At 45.6% G+C, this 20013-nt stretch overlaps 1 protein-coding gene across 1 annotated transcript in view; it reads left to right on the top strand.

The window, feature by feature from the left end:
- HK2 (hexokinase 2) overlaps positions 1–20013 on the top strand; it is a 59004-nt gene that overhangs the window by 24292 nt on the left and 14699 nt on the right. The window contains exons 3-7 of the mRNA XM_065891276.1: positions 10192–10340; positions 15451–15570; positions 16180–16275; positions 17057–17156; positions 17481–17664. Coding sequence (XP_065747348.1) covers positions 10192–10340; positions 15451–15570; positions 16180–16275; positions 17057–17156; positions 17481–17664 — 649 coding nt within the window. The remainder of the gene's footprint in view (positions 1–10191; positions 10341–15450; positions 15571–16179; positions 16276–17056; positions 17157–17480; positions 17665–20013) is intronic.

Genomic DNA, 20013 nt, shown 5'->3' with positions numbered 1-20013 from the left:
GCTATTTAATGGTAATCAAAGACCTGGTAGAGAATGTGGGAGAGACTTCAGGAAGTTTCAGGCCATTTGTTTATGATGGAGGCTTCCATTACACACATGAAATATGAACTTCCAAATTATGGTTTGAGTTCTCTGTGGAAGGAAGAGAATGTCAACAGTCAGAGCCCTGTGGGGGCTGATTTTAAAATATCTGTGCTTTGTAAACTGTGTGGACCATGCAGTGCAAAGAAACATAGTTGGCACAGATAAAAATGAAAATGTAAGTGGTTCAAGAATATCTTACTTAGGTAACTGAATTTGGTGTCAGCTGGTATGTATATAAAAAATGCTCCTTATTTGTTTTTTTCTCTAAGACAGTTTAAAAAAGTTAAAAGAATTGTATAATGAACATCCATATACAGACTACCTAGAGTCTACATTGATATTTTAACTAGATTTGTTTTATCACACTCCTCTATCCTTCCTCCCATCAGTCCCTCTTGTTTTATTTGAGGCATTGCAAAGTAGATTGCAGAAATCAGTTCCTTTCAACCCCAGAACTTCAGCAGGCCCATTATTAACCAGAGTTCAATCTTTGCTCTTTTTTCTTTTGATGTAAAATTTCGTACGAGATGCAAATCTTAAATATCATCTGATGAGTTGACAAATACGTATACCTGTTTAATACAACCCCTATCAAGACAGAAAACATTATCAGCCCAGGAAGCTCCCTGCGGCACCTTCCCAGGCAGTCCCTGTCCCCAACCCCCAGAAGTAATCACTGTTTTAAATTTTCCACATGTATTTGTTTTGCCTGTTCTAGAACTTCCCATATATACAATCATATAGTATTTACTCTTTATGCAAGGCTTCATTTACCCATCAAAATGTGGGCTTTATCCGTGTAGTGTATATCAGTAGCTCCTTTTTGGTTGCTGATTTCGTGGTGTGATTGGAATCCTATATGACAACGAATTCTATGGCCACCTGGGCTGTTTCCAGTTTTTGATGAAAGCTACTATAAACATTCTTGCACAAGCTTCTTTGTGGACATATGTTTTTGTTTTCTTCCTTTTCTTGAGTAAACAACTAGGAGTGGAATTTCTGGGTCATAGGGTTTGGGATGTGTTTAATTTATAAGAAACTCCCAGACCAAAGTGGTTTGAACTTTGGTTTCCAAAGTGGTTGAACTATTTTATACTCCCACCAATGCTGTATGAGAGTTCCACTTGCCCCAATAATTATTGTCTGTGACTCCCCCCACCCTTTTTGTTTTGGGCAGTGCAGAGTTGAACAGAGAAATTGTTTATTTGTATCTGTCGGGAATCTCACCATCTTGACCTCTCCGTAGGCAGCCCTAACCTAAGCTGGACTATGCATGTGATTGCAGTACCAGCCCCAATCACAGCCCTGTCAGGGGGCCCATTACACACATCACAAGGCATCTGGCTTTCAGAGGACAGTTCCATCTTAAGAGGAAATGCAGGAATAGCTGATATCATTTCATGAGCACCCATGATATCTGTTTATGGAAACAATCTGTTTTACTCTCCATGCAAACTCTACAAGGGAGACATTTCCAATTTAAAAATAAGGCACCTGGGGCTAAAAGAGATTGCCAAGGTCACCCGTGTACAGTTAGTGGCACAGTTGGACTTTAAGCATAGGTAGTCTTGACTCCAAGGCCATAAGATTCATGCTTTACATTGGCGCATGTTGCCGAACAAAAGTTTCTGGAGCAAATCAGATTATTACCTTTTAAAACTGACCATAAATATGGATTGACTTTGTACCATTATAATAACAAGCTCAAGTAGACCCGACTAAAAATCTACAAATATTCCAGCATTCCAAGTGATTTATTTATTTCATAAATAATTTACATTTTTAACAAATTTTTTTCTCCAGCGTTCCAATATAGAAAGAAATTATCTTTGTAGTATCCTCATTGCCCTCATTGTCTTGGCGAGATTGTTCAGATATAAGCATGTCTTAAGGCAGAGTGAGATGAAGCCTTTGCTGTATCGATCTTTTGATACTTCCCCACTTCCATGAATTGTGAATTATTTTTTGCAGGTGAATGTATCTCTACCCTCTAGCTAGACTTCGTTCCCTCGAGAGCAGGGAATGACGATGATGACGATGATCGCCATAGTTTTAAAATGTAGGCTTATAAATGCCAGGTACTATGCTAAGCACTGTATCTGAACCACCTCATTAATTCTCACAGTGATGCAGTGGTAGACACCATAAACCCTGTCTTAGAGAAAAAGAAACTAGATTTAGAGAGATTAGGCAACTTGGCCCAAACTCACATAATGGGCAAGTAGAAGCATTGGGATTTGAACCCAGCCATCTGTGTTCCAAAGCCTGGGCCCTTAGGCAAGGATATCATTTATCATCATAAAGGAAATGATACTAGGTCATATAATGCAAGTACATGATATGATAGAGAGAGACTAGGCTGGTGATAGGGTGCATGGAGGCTGGTAAAGGGGCCCTTTACCCTGAAAGAGCCCTTATCTTGGTTGCTCAGCATTGTATCAACAGCTGTGTAGTGGGGACATAGATTAATAGCTTGCATACGTGCAAATTAATAAGTGGATTTATATGGTGCCTACAATATAAAATGAAGATTGTATTGATAAGTAGCCTCCATATAGTGGTAACTGGAGTTTATTCAACATTTTACATATGCCAGGTATTGTGCCAAACACCTTATGCATTCATTGCATTGATTCTTGACCAAAAACTGTGTGTCTGTGTGTCTGTGTCTCTGTGTCCTGGCGAGTGATGGGGAGGTGCTGGCTAGACAGGAGGTTATTACTGTCCCCTTTTAACAGATGATGAAATCTGAGTATCAGATTTCTAATAATTTACCTGTATTTATATGGCTAATACATGTTAAAATGGGATTTGAACCCATGTCGGCCTGCCTGAAAATCTTCACACACTCAATGCCTACACAGTATTGAGAGATAATCATATTTTAATCCTTTGAAGAGTAGTTTCACATCTGTGGAGCTCGTATAACATTTCTCTGTGAGTGGCACGTATTTTGAGCTTAAGAAACATTTCCTGAGTATAAAAGCAGCAGGGTGGTGCTTTCTGATGGTGTTTTGGGAGTTTTGGGGGGCACTTACAAAGTGGTATGTGCTCCAGGCCCCTCCCTTCAATTGAAGCAGCTTTATGTTTCTCTGTTTCTACATCTTGGCATTCAGCATCTTGTTGTTGTACTATAATGGAGTATCCGAAATCTTGGAACTTAAAAAGGGGCTGCCAGAGGTGGTAGTGACTGTGGTGTTTCCAGGTACTTGGGAAATACGTGCCTTGAAACCTGTGTCTGGCAAAGTTAGTTTTGCTGGATTACCTACTCAAGACCTAGAGATTTTTAGTTGTCCTCTCAATTGGAGTCCATGCCATACATTCTTAGCCATCTGTCGCGGAGTGCTAGCAGGCACTATGGCACCTTCAAGGATCCTCAGAGCTCTGGGAACGCTGCATCAAAGCTACTTGTTTAAAGGAGGCTTCCAAAGAAGTCCATTTGATCACCTGAAGAAGCCCTGCCCAGGGCGAGGGACTGGGCTCCGGCTCTAGCCTTAACAAGGCAGTGCTCTGCCACTTCTGAACACAGTTGCCTTCGACAAAAGGGCACTGCTGCTTAAAAATGCAAAACAAAACCAGACCTGTTCTGTTCCCAAGTCATCCTTTGTGCACTGGTTGGCACACTGCTCTGAGCTCCTGATGGGAGGAACAGGTGGTGATCTATTTTAATTAGTGGCAAATACCTGGTGATTGAAAATAGACTGTTGGGAAATGCGTCTGGCCCTCACCCCTCACAAATTGCTTGGACATTGTGGGTGGGTGACTTGAATAATGCTGGAGTTATGGCCTGCTCAAATACATTACTGATGTCCCATCAACCGAGATGACAGTGACTATCACGTTCAGGTGGTTACTTACTTAGATGCCATTTTAGTCCCCTTTAGCCTTTCCCTGGGACAGGTGAGTTCCCAGGAGAAACTGAAACCCCTTTATCTCGCTGACCTTATGTATTTGATAAGAACCTCACTGAGAGTGGGCAGAGTGGTAGTCCAGGATGGGAAATGAGTCAGCAAACAAACTCTGCCAGAGGGAACAACTTGAATCCTTTTTTTAAAAATAAATTTATTTATTTATTTATGGCCGCAGTTGGGTCTTCTTTACTGTGCACAGGCTTTTCTCTAGTTGTGGCGAGCGGGGGCTACTCTTCACTGCGGTGTGCGGGCTTCTCGTTGCAGTGGCTTCTCTCGTTGTGGAGCACGGGCTCTGGGCACGCGGGCTTCAGTAGTTGTGGTGTGCGGGCTCAGTAGTTGTGGTGCGTGGGCTCAGTAGTTGTGGCTCGCGGGCTCTAGAGTGCGGGCTCAGTAGTTGTGGTGTACAGGATTAGTTGCTCTGCGGCACGTGGGATCTTCCTGGACCAGGGCTTGAACCTGTGTCCCCTGCATTGGCACACGGATTCTCAACCACTGCACCACCAGGGAAGCCCAGCAACTTGAATCTTAACCATTGGGTAATTCGATGGAGGGTGGCAAGACCTAATACTCCTATCGCCAGTTCCTCTTGACTATGAGTCCTTATTTCCTTTTCTTAAAAAAAATTTATTTATCTTATTTTTGGCTGTGTTGGGTCTTCGTTGCTGTGTGCGGGCTTTCTCTAGTTGGGATGAGCATGTGCTACTGTTCGTTGAGGTGCATGGGTTTCAGTAGTTTTGGCTTGTGGGCTCAGTAGCTGTGGCTCACAGGCTCTAGAGCGCAGGCTCAGTAGTTGTGGTGCAGAGGCTTAGTTGCTGTGTGGCATTTAGGGATCTTCCTGGACCGGGGCTCGAAGCCGTGTCCCCAGCATTGGCAGGCGGATTCTTAACCACTGCGCCACCAGGGAAGCCCCGTTATTTCCTTTCGATAGAGGGTTGTTACCTCTTCTTTTGTCTGCTTTTGGAGGGGGATGTTCTTAATTAGGAGAACCTTCATCAGAGAGAGATTGGGGAGTGTCCAGTGAGGTGGGAACGGAGGTTTGGTATAATTATATGAGACAGCACCAATTTGCGGCTACTGAAAAAACCTGCCTCAAAAAGCCTTAGTAGGTCCTGGGTTCCTTTGGGCAGAAGGGTGTGTCACCTCTTGCCAGTGGATGTGTGTCTGCCGCCTCCCACTCAAGTTTGAGAACATTTGGCCCAGAGGGATGGGCCAAGTTACTGATAAAGATTAGGGCATTTTTGCTTTCTTTTTCATCACTTTATGGCTTATTTGCTTCCATCCTGGATTCTGCGTCAGGTAATCCTCAGCTTCCAGGAACCAGCACCACGAGAGATATGGGTGAGGTGCATAGGGACTGGCACGGGTGCTGGGGTCAGATGAACTTGGGGTCAAATCCAGCAGTTATCTTAACTAAGTGACTCAGCTTCTGAACAACAGTGTCACTTCCTTTGCCACGCAGGCTAGCTTAGAGCCTGTGGCAACCTTTAGGTTTTATGCTCTTGGCATCGATAATGAAGAATTCCTTTTTTTTTTTTTTTTTTTTTTTTTGGCCACACCACGCGGCTTGCAGGATTTTAGTTCCCCAACCAGGCGCTGAACCCGGGTCCTCAGCAGTGAAAACGCGGAGCCCTAACCATTGGACCACCAGGGAAGTCCCAATAATGAAGAATTCCTTATTTGAGGATTTACAACTTTCTCATGAGCAGCCTTCTTGCTCACTGCAGTAGAAAACTTTGCTAGAGAGCTAGACCTGGATTTAAATCTTGGTTTCAGTTACTTGACCTGAGCCTTAGTTTTCTTATCTGGAAATTGGGATCACGATGTCCAATAAGGTTGTTGAGGATTAATGAGATAATGTTTATGAATATCACACAACATATTTTTCTTCTTTTAAAAATATCTACATGGTGGGCCTTAAATTAACTAAACCTCCTCCACACCTGCCTCTGTCTTTCCATTGTTTTATTGCCACAATAATCCAGATGCAAGTGGAAAAGTCTGAACTGTGTCCCAGAGACAAGAGAGATGAAGACAGGGTTCTGGGCTTCATTTTTTTCAAAAAGTCACATAAGAAAATATAAGATGAATTTGATCTTTTAAATAAACCTATGGTGAAACCTTGCTTCTTTTATGTTAGCAGTGGTGGTGACAACATTTAGAAGTAACTGGAGAGATTTAGAAAGGGCAGTGAAGACAAATATCCAACTGGAGAAAGATAATTGCAGATATACAACCAACAAAACTAGTTTCATTAATATGCAAAGAGCTCTTTTACGTTATTAAGAAAATAATAAATATGTATTTTTAAAAGACAAAACATTTGAGCAGAAAATTCACAGAAGAAAGAATTCACAATGCCAGTCAATAATTCAAAATGTCTAACCTACACAAAGGAAAGAAACCAAGTTTAAAAAATGAGCTGCCACTTTGACCTGTGAGGTTGGCAAAGATTAATTGTACATAACATAGGACACTGGTGACAGTGACACCCACCTGTTGGTTTATGTGGAATTTGGAGAGAATTTTTAGGAAGTTAATTTGCTAATATCTTTGGTAATCAAAAACATAAATCCTTAGAACCAGCAATTCAAACTCTTTTCTTAGAATGTGTCAGTTAACAGTCTTCCCTGTTTTTATAATATAAATGTATCTAAGGACACTCAAGAAATGTTAATAATGGTTACTTTTGAGGCATGGAGAAGAGAAGAGATGTTTGCTTTTCATTTTTTCCACTTTTGTACTGTTTGAACATTTTAAAAATCACATTAAAAATGTTTTCTAGACATAACAGCGTGCTTAACAATAAAAGAAATCTTACCTCTGGTCTTATGGTCTCCTCAAATATTTTGTTTAATAAATGAACCATCAATAAGCAGATACAATATGAGATGTTTTCTTAATACATTGCCTCAAATACCAAGTATACTCATTCAGCAGAATGATCTCGCTGGACCTTACTGGGCTGTCTGCCCTGTGGCTGTGTACTTAAGAAACCTGCCGTAGACATGTTCTCCTGCCCCAGAGCCTCACTCCTGCCCGTCCAGTCTGACTGTCCCAGGCCCATAGATGCCATCCTCCTTCACACCACATCACACACTCTCTGCTCTGGGCTTCTGGGGTGTCCCGGAAGGTTGACAGTGTAGGTAGGACCTGGGCCAGGAGTAGGATAGGAGTAGGTAGGGATACGAGAGGAGCTACATAATCAAAGGAGTAATAACAGTGACAGCAGCAGCTGTTTATTGATGGCTTACAGTATACCTATATATTCACATAATGTGTTCTGTATTTCATGTAAGCGCATGACCCCTGGGAAAGTCAGCATTATGAACCCTGTTCTGCAGCTGAGGTGACACGCTCAGAGAAGCCACACAGGTAGTGAAGCAGCTGAGCTGGAATTCAAAGCAAAGCTTGCTGCCTCTCTGTGTGAGGGCCTCTCATGGGTGGTGGAGAGGCAGGCACTAGGGTAGGGGTCCATCCACTGTCCCAAGGGGTCCCCTTAGGATTTAGCTCCAGGAGTCATGATGCTGGGCCTGCCTCAGAGATATTGGACTCTGGAAGGAATGAAGTCTTTGGCTATGGTAGTTGTGATCATGTGTGTTTGTGGAGGGAGCATCAGGGAGGAGGGATGCAGAGGAATGTCTGACCTGGCGCAGTCTGAAAAGAATGACATTCCTTCCTGGGAACGGAGTTATCAGCAGCACCGTATTATTTGTGGTTTCCCTTCAGTCCATCAGCAAATACTGCAAACGCACCATTCTTGATGGAGCTGTCCTCCCCAGTGAATCCAGCTGGGCTGGCCTTAAATCATGACCAACCAGGGGCAGCCTCGGCAGCCTCAATCCCCCACGGTTGCCGATTCAGCACATTCATGTGTCCCGGGGCAGAGTGCTGATGCAGGCAGTTCATCTCTGATTTTCCTTTTCATTCCCCATGACAACCACACACAGTTTTCCCTACAAACTGGCTGACGTCCCACTACCAGGGGAGGCTCAGAACTGAAGTGCCTGGAAAAGTCATCCATGGCCACAAGAGGGGCAGTCTCCCCAGATGGGATTGAGGTTACCCAAGCTATATAGCGACTGTAGCTAGAGGGCTGGGGGGACCTCCAGATGCCCCGGAAGGGACGGAAAATTAGTACCCCTGAGGAGGAGTGCTAAAGTCACCGGAGAAGATTTCAATGGCTTTCCTTGGACAGGTTTCTTCAGTCTCACCTGAAGAAACATTTTTCAGTCTGAGAGGCAGTCCTAATACTGGGCCTGGGAGACTTTTAAGTGTGGGTGTCAGGCAGTGTTTGCCGAGAGCCTGGATGGAAAGTTTCTAGTACTTATTTAGTGTGTCCTGAGTTCTTGGCACTGTGCTGGTTACCTGAGGCACATTATCTGCTCTTCCCCTCACCTCAACCCCATGAGGTATGATGTTCGTCCTCTAGAGATGAGGCAGCTGAGGCTCAGAGGCTCAGGCATTTGCCACGGCCAAAATGTGGCCGGGGTTCTGATGCAGGTAATGTGGGCTCCAGAGCCAGTCTCTGTATATTGTTACCAGCAAGCCATTGTTGTGTGGAGGCAAGTCCCCACGGAATGTCGGGTGAGTGATGCCCACCCCAAGTTGCCCCTCTGGACCGGAGGGACTGTGTGGGTAAGTGCCCTCAGGGAGCTGGGCAGATACAGCTTTTCTCAGGGCCAAACAGTTATTGCCGCTGAGAGGAAGTGGGTCAGAATAAATCCTTGTTTCATTTAGTAAGAGCGCTTCCCTGACCATCCGATCCATTCTCCCTTACTTCAGTGGCAAGTCTCCCATCAGGAAAGTGGCAGAGTGTTGACAAACGTGCCAACAAGTGAATCCCCCCGGAAATAATCATGTATCCTTCAAGAAGGTGTGCGGCAGGACATTGGAAGACTGGTGGAGCAGTACTGGTTGAAGAGGCTGCTGAGGGGACGAGCCCGCCTTGTTCCCCAGTCCTTGCCTGCCCCGCTGGGCCCCAGCACTGGCTCTGGCCTCCGAGCCTCTTCAGCACTTCCATTCTGTGCTGTAAAATGGCGTGTGTCCCTGTAGCCAGTATTATCGTCTGGAATCTGGACGTTTCCTATTCTGCACTGCTTATTTCCTGGAGAGACTGGACTGTGCCTTCCTGGTGACACCTGAAGATCTTGACCCACTTGTGTCTGTGGTGTCTCCTTCTCCCCACTCTGCCCCAGCCTTGTGGCTTGTCTGAGTGGCCTGACTCTTGTCTTATATACTCTTAAGTCAGCACCTGGGATCTTTTATTGGTGGGGACACCTACTTGACTTATTTGCTAGGCCTCTTAATTTATAGCCAGCTGGAGCCCATTCCACTCCATCATGTGACCCTCATCCTGCCGAGAGATGTTGCTGTCACTGTATACAAACATAAAAGAGTACATTTTGTTCAGGGATTGCAATTTGGCAAAAGGCCCAGGGGGCCACAAGCTTGTAGCAGCGTGCTGGGTGTCCTGGGGCCATGAAGAACAAAACTGAGGCCTGGGGGACTTCCCTCATGGCGCAGTGGTTAAGAATCCACCTGCCAATGCAGGGGACATGGGTTTGAGCTCTGGTCCAGGGAGATCCCACATGCCACGGAGCAGCTAAGATTGTGCACCACGACTACTGAGCCTGCGCTCTAGAGCCCGAGAGCCACAACGACTGAGCCTGCATGCCTAGAGCCCATGCTCCGCAACAAGGGAAGCCACCACAATGAGAAGCCCGCACACCGCGACAAAGAGTAGCCCCTGCTCAATGCAACTAGAGAAAGCCTGTGCGCAGCAACGAAGACCCAACACAGCCAGAAATGAATTAATTAATTAAAAAAAAAACAAAAAAACCCCCCAAAAACCTGAGGCCTGCTCTTCTGGTGCAGGACTTGATGGGCCCTGTGAGTTTGATGGGGACTTGGCTGAAAGCCCTTGGGAAATAGCTCTTGTGAGGGGGTGGGCACCCTATCACTGGATGTGAAACTGTCTGATTCTTTACGTGAATTCTGAAAGTAATATAGAAGTGTTTAGCATTAAGAAAAAGAATCAGACAATACATAAAAGTGTGTAGAAAAAAGACCCGCTGGCCACCCCATCACCCAGAGATGACCAGTGTTTATGGCAGGATTCTTGGGTTTTAAGTTTTGGTCTCTGTGAAACAGTTATAACTTGTCTTTCCCGAACTAATAGTGGTCCTTCTCGCTGCAGAACATGGAGAATTCCTGGCTCTGGACCTTGGAGGGACCAACTTCCGTGTGCTTTGGGTGAAAGTAACAGACAATGGGCTCCAGAAGGTTGAGATGGAGAACCAGATCTACGCCATTCCCGAGGACATCATGCGAGGCAGTGGCACCCAGGTATGACCCATCTCTTGGGGTGGCCACTGGGGCTCTGGGCCCCACAGGAGCAGATACTGCTCCTTCTCTGTGGTCTGGAGGGAGGAGATCTTGACTGAGGCTCAGATTCCCTGTCCTCTCTTTGCTGGGTGATCCCTCTCCATGCCTGGAGGCTAGGTTGCGGCGGGGGGGCTCCATCAGGAGAGGTGCACATGGCCAGAGGGCAGGGAGTGTGTGCACAAGGCCCCAGGGTCTGGATGTGCTTTAGTGGGAGGGATTTTGATTTTCCATCTCATTTGGGGTGTGCTTGCATGCACTGGTTATTGAGGAAAGCCTGCTGCCAGGAGGCTGGGCCAGTATACCTGGACACCTATGGTTAGTGTCAAGAATACACGGCTGTGGTTTGACACTGCCACCTGCCACAGTGGTCATTCTGTAGCCCTCTGACTCACAGTTGCTAGCATAGCATTGCATGAAATGGAACCTGCCTCTTTGCCTTTTTGGTTTTTTGCTTTCTCAGCCTGTTGAGAAAACACTAAAATACAGCTTCTGGGAGTCTGTTCTACCTGGCACTGCAGTGGGCTCCGTGTGCTTCCACACTGGCCCCAAATTACGCTTCGTCATCCCCATATCTCTGTGACCTCTAGAGTCACATTTTGTACTCGGCACATACAATAAAAAGAGTGGATGGAGAAGAAATGTGAAATCCAAGTAAGAGTCCTCTCAGTACTACCTAGAAGAGAACAAGCAAGGATGGAGATGCTGTCATGATAGTGTCCAAACATGTTTTGAGCATCTACTAGACACTGGGCCACTGATCCTTGCTGGGAATCAAAGTCCTGGTCCTCCCCCTCCGGGGCTTCAAGTCCAACTGGACCGCCAAGACACACATATCATCCCACAGAAAGTAATACATGTTGTGTTGAAGTAGATGAGCAACCACCAAGAGGAAGAGCTGACAGGAGTCAGGCTGAGTGAAAGCGCTTTGTAGAGATTTCCTCATTTTATCCTCACACTAGCCCTAAGGCTGGGTGCTCCTACTATCTCCATTTTCTAGACGTGGAATTGGGCTTTGAAAGATTGAGTGACTTGGCCTTAGATTACAGGGGTGGGAGGGGCCAGAGGCAAGACACAAAGTCAGATTCATATGACAGGAGTCTGTGTTTGTCCAACTCTAGGAGGCTCCACTTTTTAGGCCACATTATGTAGTCCATGGGTGCTTCCTGGAACTAGGCAACATGGTGGTCCAGGGTCCCTACTACCTGCCCCTGCTTCCAGAGTAGGAAACACTCTCCAAAGGGGCTGGTGCTCATGCAGATGTGAGATCCTGCGGGGCAGGCCCTCTGGGGCTCTCCCTCTCAAAAGTTCTCCCAGGAGAGCCTTCCTACAGAGGGGGCACTCATTGCTACCACACCAGAAGTATCTGGCTTGTTGGTGGGTGATGGCCACAGGTCCAGCCATTGTTCTCTGCTCTTGGGTATCCCCTTTCACCTGCTCTACAAAAGCTTCCTTGGGATGTTCTTTCTACTACAGCTGCTCTCAGTCCATGGAGAGGAATCACCAAAGACACTCATAGCTGTGGGGATCACTCTTGAGTGCTGGCTATTCCTGCTGTATTTTATTATACCTAATATGTACTCAATAAAAGAGTGAATGGAGAACATGAAATCTGAGTAAGGTGCTCTTCCTGCATGGTCATCTCCTGAGCCTTAGAGCTTGGAGGAGGTGGAACCTTCTCACTTCCAGTGCACTGTTCTTCCCACCACAGCAGGCCACCTGGGAAAGGAATTTTGGACCATGAATAGGACACATGGGGGAGATATCTTTAGACCCTTTTATGTCCTTGGGGGTGGCCCTGAGGATAAAACTGTTTTCCTTGTTTTAATGCTGGGGTTGGACACGGGAGGCTGAGTCTCTGGGACAGTGGGATTTGAGCTGCGCTGAGGTTGTCACATGGCTCCAGTATACTGAAACAAAGTGTGTTAGTCCAAAAGAATCTATCAGACCCATCTGGAAGAAACTATGAATCTACTGTGATATTAAGAATCCTTCAAATAAATGGAAAAAAGTGCTATATAAAAATGAAACAAAGAAACCTAGAAAATATAGGTGCTTATTCCATCCTAAGAAAGGGAAAGAATGTTGTTGTTCTAAAAGCAGCAGAAAACACTTGGTAAAAAGATTGGAAGGAAATTCATTGTTGCTATTTTAGTGGTAGAATTACTGATGCTTTTTTTCCTATCTTTTCCTTTTTCTTTCTTTCTTTTTTTAAAATATTAGGTATCAATCTTTTAATTAACTATAGGAAAACAAATAGATTTAAAAAATAAAATTTAGTTAAGACCAAGACCAAATAACCAAACTCAAAACTTGCAAAAGTTTTTGAAGATCTGTGAACCTGGGCAGTGTGGGTCCCTGGACAGAGTCTGTCTTCTGCCACATGAACTTCCACATGAGAGCAGTGGATTACAAATGGTTATAGCAGCCACTTTAGATTTTTAAGGTGTTTCCTGTGGGAAAGGGAGTGAATAGATTCTCAGACCAATAAGGAAGAGGAAACCTTTCCACCTTCATAAAATGATGCTCTTTGAGCCTTTTTATGGCAGGAAGGTGTTAGCTCCTTCTCCCAGTATCTTATCCTTAGATCATTAGCTAACCAAAAAGGATATAGTCTTCCTTTAAGTGAAGCAGATGGTCTCCTTTTACCCTCTTTTAAAGAGCTGTAGGTTCTTCTAACTCAGAACTGTCCAATAGAACTGTTCATGGTGATGGAACCATTTGATACCTGCCCTGTCTAGTGAGGCAGGCACTAGCTACGTGTAGTATTGAGCACTTGAAATATGGCTAGTGTGACTGAGGAAGGGACTTTTAAATTTTTTAAAATTCTGATTAATTGAAATAGCCACAGATGACTAGTGGCTACTGTATTGGGCAACACATTATTTAATGCCTCTTCACTGTCTCTCTCTTTTTTTTTTTCTGCCTTCCCTGTTGGTAGTGCAATTGGAAAGAGAGCAGTGATCAGGGCTGGATGAGGGGAAACCATTTTACTTTTTCCAACCCCTCCCCCCATCTCTGATGATTGGCCTTATCTCTTTGCACAGCTTCTGCAACTTCCTTTTTTTAGATAAAAACTATTGTACTAAAGATCATTTTGACTAGAGTACCAGGAAGAAGGTGCTGGGAATTTGTTTAACCCTATTGTAAACTTTGTCTCTGATCAACTTCCCAACAGAACAGAACTCGCTGAGTATCTGTCTAGAAACCCTATTTCCACATTAAAATACTTGATCTCTGCTCAAGGGAGTTGGCACTTTGCATTGGGGATCCTCTTAGTGGGAGAGCCCCGTCATTGCCCAGTATTTGCTCTTGAGAATGTTTTGGTTTGGAAATTGAGAGTTTCAGCATCAGCTGAGGTTCATTTTGCACATGATCAGACAGAGAGACAGGATCCATGTGGGAAGTTCAGTTAGAGCTGGCCCTTTTCTAGGAGGGGCTTGTCTTTCTAGCCTCTTACTGAGCATACCCCAGACATCTGGGGAGCCAGTGCATCTCTCGATCTACCCTGCCACCCCAAGCCTCTCAGTTCCTTTATCAATGCAAACACTTTTTTGGTTTAGTGCAGTGGTTCTCAAACCACTGCTTCAGGATCACCTGGAGCTCTACCACACCTTCTGATTCAGGAGGTTTAGGTTTGGGCCCTAGAATTTGCATTTGTAACATAATGGTGATGCTGCTGTGGACCACACTTTGGGGACCCCAGGTTTAGTGGAATCTTCCTTGCTTCTGCCTGGAGAAGGAAAGGAATGTTGTCCACTTTCACCTCCTTTGGCTTTTAGATTTTGCCATCTGATCAACCTGGGCCTTGGAACCTGCTCAGTCTTTTTTTTTTTTTTTTTTTAACATCTTTATTGGAGTATAATTGCTTTACAATGGTGTGTTAGTTTCTGCTTTATAACAAAGTGAGTCAGCTATACATACACATATACATATATCCCCATATCTCCTCCCTCTTGTGTCTCCCTCCCTCCCACCCTCCCTATCCCACCCCTCTAGGTGGACACAAAGCACCAAGCTGATCTCCCTGTGCTATGCAGCTGCTTCCCACCAGCTATCTATTTTACATTTGGTAGTATATATAAGTCCATGTCACTCTCTCACTTTGTCCCAGTTTACCCTTCCCCCTCCGCGTGTCCTCAAGTCCATTCTCTATGTCTGCTCCTCAGTCTTTTTGACCTTTGCTTACTTTTTGTGCCAGAATGTTCCTGGCCTCAGTCTCCAAGTGTCTGGAATGGTCACCAATTTCTCTTTGGGGATGCTGAGTGGGCAAAAAGGAAGCCATGGGGCTGCGAGCTTCGGGACAGATTGAAAGTCTGGATGCTTTCTTAGGCTTAGGATTTTTCTTACGGGCCTTGAAAAAGGCCTCTAAGAATAGTCACGGTTGTGAGACTGCCCACTCATAAAACCCTATTTATTCTTCAGTGCTCTTTGTGGACTCACTTGGGTGTTCCATACTGAAGTTAGAAAACAAAACTAACTTCTTGGAATTGCCCCCAGGAAATTGGTTTTCTAGAGTGGAGGAAAAATATAAAAGTTACTTATTTTCGTTAAGTTCATTTACAGAATGCTAACAGAGAATGTCCCATCCCCTCCCCCAATCACAAGAGACAGGGATGCTAAAATACTTCTTGGCAGTGAGATGGGCTGCCCTTTCTGGTAAGATAGTCAGCTGTGCATCCACGTCAAGGGAGGTTCTGACAGAGCCACCAAAGGATATTCCGTTACCAGGGCTTGCGATGACTTTCTGATTAGCTTTGGCTATGATTCACCCTGCCTAATGCAGTTATTTTGACGGTGGTTTGGATAAATGGTTTAAGTGGAAGACAGTATTTAATAATCACTAACTAGTGTTAAATCCTTATATGTATTGACTCATTTAATTCTTTTGGTAACTCATGGGCAGGTACAATTATCACCCCCATTTTATAGATGAACAAATTAAAACTTCAGAGGGGATACGTATCTTGCACACATTCAGCTAAGCTAGTTCCTTTCTGAGCCCAAAGTCCATACTCTTAATCTCTAAGCTATTCTGCCTCCCTGCTCATCTTCCTGTGTTGTGTGCCCTTAGCTGTTTGACCACATTGCTGAATGCCTGGCCAACTTCATGGATAAGCTACAAATCAAAGACAAGAAGCTCCCTTTGGGTTTTACCTTTTCATTCCCCTGTCTCCAAACAAAACTAGACGAGGTAAGATGAGTTCTTCAGACACTTTTGTTGCTTCATTCTTTGGACTGGGAGGACTGGGAAGAACTCTGAGCCACCTGCTACCTTTACAATGGAGGTTGTAAAGGAGGTTGCTGTGATGGATCGAGTGGACAATGTTTGAGTATTGGGAGTTCTGTCCTTCTGGGAGAGTTTGTGTAGGTATGTGTGAGAGTGATGGTAGAGGGGTATCGGAGAAGAGGGGGTCTTTATCACTGTCAAACGGCAATTTGCAGGACCATATACATTGCACATTATCCTTATCCCTCTTAGGGAAACAGGAGTGAGATATTAGTCTGGGACTCCCTTGTTCTAAAGTGTTATGATAGACATCGTTGAAAGTTAATGACGTTAGGATACAAGTGTCTTATTTTGGCATTTCTACAACCTGCTCTTTCCACTTCTTGGGGGCAATAAATCATTCATTGAGTCTCCTTTCTTGGTCATTGACAGAGTTTCTCCTTCCTAGACTAGCCAGGAAGAAATATACAAATTCAGTCATGACTTTAGTTTAGCCCCATGGACGAGGTCTCCTAATGATGAGGAGTGTGGTTGAGTTTTGTGGGGAATCAATATTCCTTGGTCCTTTTCCAGAGTTTCCTGGTCTCATGGACCAAGGGGTTCAAGTCCAGTGGTGTGGAAGGGAAAGATGTGGTTACTCTGATCCGGAAAGCCATCCAGAGGAGAGGGGTGAGTAGGGCAGCAGAGATGGGGAGGCAGGAGCTTGGGGTCTGGAGGCTCTTTACATTCTTTTGGGTTCACTCTGAAGTCTTTCCCTGTCTGTCCTCAAATCAGCATGAGAATATTTTGTGGTTCTTAATGAGAAGTTTTCTTTTCTTCTTCTCTGCTTCTCTGCTATGTTACTCAATAATCTTTATTTTTTTCCAGTTTTACTGAGATACAGTTCTGTATAAGTTTAAGGTAATGACATACCTATATTGAGAGAGTTAGCACGCCAGTGATCTTATATATGATCAAATGCCTTTGGGGTCTTCATATTAGCATGACGGACAACTAATCTTAGCCTTGGTACAAGAAAAACCCTTTAGTTCTTAATCTGAAGAAGACTCGAATATCATTTTCAAATGAGAAAGTTGGGATGATATTGATATCAGGGTGGAACAAGTAGAGAAAGGACATGATAAAGGTCTTGTCACAGAAGGACAAGACCTTCTGGGAGGGAGGGAGAGAAAGAAAAGATAAAAGAGAATGAGAAGAAAATGATAAGACGGGCTCTTCTCAGTGCAGTGATGGCTGTGAACTAGACTGCAGGGCTGCTGTCAGCGAAGCCCTCCAAGATGAGGACCAGCAGGGTGGGAAGTGAGATGCTGCTGTTAGACTGGATCTGGACCCAGTTTCCAGCTCTAGCCTTGCACTTGAGCTGTGTGTCTTACTGCTCTTTCTCTTCATCTTCACATCTGTAACCTTTCTGTGACAGTGCAAGTCAGAAGCCCCCCTTTTATCCCTGCAGGACTTTGATATTGACATTGTGGCAGTGGTGAATGACACAGTTGGGACCATGATGACCTGTGGTTATGATGACCAGAACTGCGAGATTGGTCTCATTGTGGGTGCGTGAGCACTGGGTGTGAGGAGCAGTGCTGGCCGATGGATTGCGGGGGTGGGCTGCAAAGAGAGGAGGGGTCCATGGCCTGGATGTTCCTTTGTACTGACTACTTCATATTGGAAGATAATGGTGCGGTCACTTTGGAGGGCTGAGCCAGGACTTGTGGAGTTGTGGGTGGTAGTGGGTTGGACCATGTTGGGATGTTGGGAGTCTGCACCGAGGAATCCCAGCCACCCTGGGTGGTCTCAGGACGGAGGTTTAGGAGACATGTGGGGTTTGTGGGGAGGATGGTGCGGGTGGGTGCCGAGCAGTCCCTTGTTTTGTCCAGGCACGGGCAGCAACGCTTGCTACATGGAAGAGATGCGCCACATCGACATGGTGGAGGGTGACGAGGGCCGTATGTGTATCAACATGGAGTGGGGAGCCTTTGGGGATGATGGCGTGCTTGATGACATCCGCACGGAGTTTGACCAGGAGATCGACATGGGCTCTCTGAACCCCGGGAAGCAACTGTAAGCAGCCGCCCTGTGTGCGGTGGGCTCAGGGGGTGGGCGCCAGAGCTGAGGTGGGGGCTGGCCAGCTCTGGGGGTGGTTCTCATTTTTACTTTACAACCTTATAGCCCCCAAAAGTTGCCAAGACACCCACTGCTTCATGGGAACCTTGCGCTTCCTAATACATTGTGACGATCAGTTGCTGAGAGAGCTCTAAAAAAGATAGGACAAGCGGACAAAACAGATTATGGGTAATGATTTGACTGGATCTCTCAGAGCAGTCATTTTAGAAGGTCGTATTCTTCGTATAAGTGTGCGGCCCTGCTCTTTCTTTCCACCTTAAGTTTGTGAGCTGTCCATAGAAACAGTTTGTGCACCACGTAAGAAAAGTCACGTTGAGATGGCAAAGATTAGGGATCTGAAAGCTCCTTTTGTAGTTCCCAGCTCTGTCACTGCTCAGGGGATGAAGCTGTGAGAGTTGGCTCCAAATTACTGGCTGAGGTTCTGACTCAGACTCCTGCAGCGTTGCCTATGATGACCTAGGCTGGGTCGCAGCAGTCCCAGGGCCTCCTGCTCCAGCCGTAGCCAGACCCAAGGCATGTAGAAAAGTTGGTTAAGGAGCCCATTTGGCCACCTTTCCTGGACCTGTGGTCCAGCCAGGATCCTGGAGTGGCCTGGAGGAGGTGCTCTAGCATTTTGGACCCCTGAAGTCTCTCCAACCTGGTCAGACTTGGTTTTTAGTTACTTTTTTTTTTTTCTTTTTTTTGCGTTATGCGGGCCTCTCACTGTTGTGGCCTCTCCCATTACGGAGCACAGGCTCCGGACGTGCAGGCTCAGCGGCCGTGGCTCACGGGCCTAGCCGCTCCATGGCATGTGGGATCTTCCCGGACCGGGGCACGAACCCGTGTCCTCTGCATCGGCAGGCAGACTCTCAACCACTGCGCCACTAGGGAAGCCCTTTAGTTACTTTTGATTCTTACAAAACATTATTTCACTCTCACAAACATTTGCCCAATGTCCTTATTAAAGATCTTGAAACAGGGATTGCTGCAAGTTCTGAAGGCAGTTACAAAACGTCTTGAGCAATCAGGCCCTCTCTGGTCTTTTTTCGAGGCTTGCGGGATCTTAGTTCCCCAAGCAGGGACTGAACAGGGCCCTCGGCAGTGAAAGCGTGGAGTCCTAACAACTGGACCACCAGGGAATCCCCATGCCCACTCTGGTCTTACTGGTGTTGTGACTGTTGTAGGAAATCTTCTAGTACCAATCCCTGCTTGGAGAGGAAAATCCAACCTATAAACCAGCTTTATTAAAAGAGAGTCCTTTTCTTTACAGGGGGAGTCCTTGCTTCCTCAAAGCACAGTCTATTTAAGTCACAAGCTTCTCTCACACGTTGAAACATGAATCCATTTCACAGACTGGCTGTGTCTGCCATGGCTGGTGAGAAATTCATGGACTGAAAAAACTGCTCAAAAAGAAAAAAAAGAAATGCTGGGAGGACATGTACCAACGTGTCAGCTGTCCCTGAAGTTATTACTGGGCTTGAGGGGGAACTTTTTTTCACTCTTTATATGTTTCTAAATAAATATTTTCCAAACATTGACTGAAACAAAGTGTTTTTAAAAACTGAAATAAAAACTTTTACCGCTCACACTTCAGAGCCCCACCGGCCCCCTCCCCTCTCTGTCGTAGAACCAGCTATGTTGGAGAAGGTGCCTAGGGCAGTACCTGTGAGTTCCTTACTGTTGAAGCTGGGCTGCCTCCCAGGCAGCGTAGCGTGCCTGTGCTGGTGCTTCAACATTTCAAACATACCTCCTGCTCAGGCAGTTTTGCAGCTCTCCACTTAGCTCCGGTTCTGCCATACCTGGCTTTGGGTCTTGAGCAAGTCACTTCCCGAGGGCCCGGCTTCCTCTCTTTGGTTTGCACCAGGTGACGTTGGAATCCCATCCACACCCCTGCTCTGGGCCTCCTCTGAAGGTCTGCGTAGATTAGGGCCCCAAGGCCCTGCGTGCCTCCTCTCTCTAGGACCTAGATCCTTTCTAAGATACCAAGAAAGGGCCTTTTTTTGCTAGAAAGAATTGTAAGGGCTTGGTTTCTCCTGTCCCATATCTAAGCCAGAAAGACGATCTTGTAAAGAAAACAGTGTCACCTAGTGTTGAAAAAATAAATTACCCAACTGCCCTCTCAGCTATCCCGTCACCTTCCTCCTCGGAAACTTCCAACATGTCTCACTCCCAGATTCCCAAGACCACCTGACACTTGGTACTCCTTCTCACCTGTCCCGACCTGTCCTTCTACTCTTTTTCATCATCCTCCCACCCCAGGTTGCTTTCACAGTTTTCTCAGGAATCCACAGATGGCCTGCAAGGGGA

Source organism: Phocoena phocoena, chromosome 14 (genome assembly GCF_963924675.1).
Source record: "Phocoena phocoena chromosome 14, mPhoPho1.1, whole genome shotgun sequence".
Taxonomy (NCBI): domain Eukaryota; kingdom Metazoa; phylum Chordata; class Mammalia; order Artiodactyla; family Phocoenidae; genus Phocoena; species Phocoena phocoena.
The sequence above is the reverse complement of the archived record's forward strand: the minus strand, read 5'-3'. Positions and strand labels throughout refer to the sequence as shown.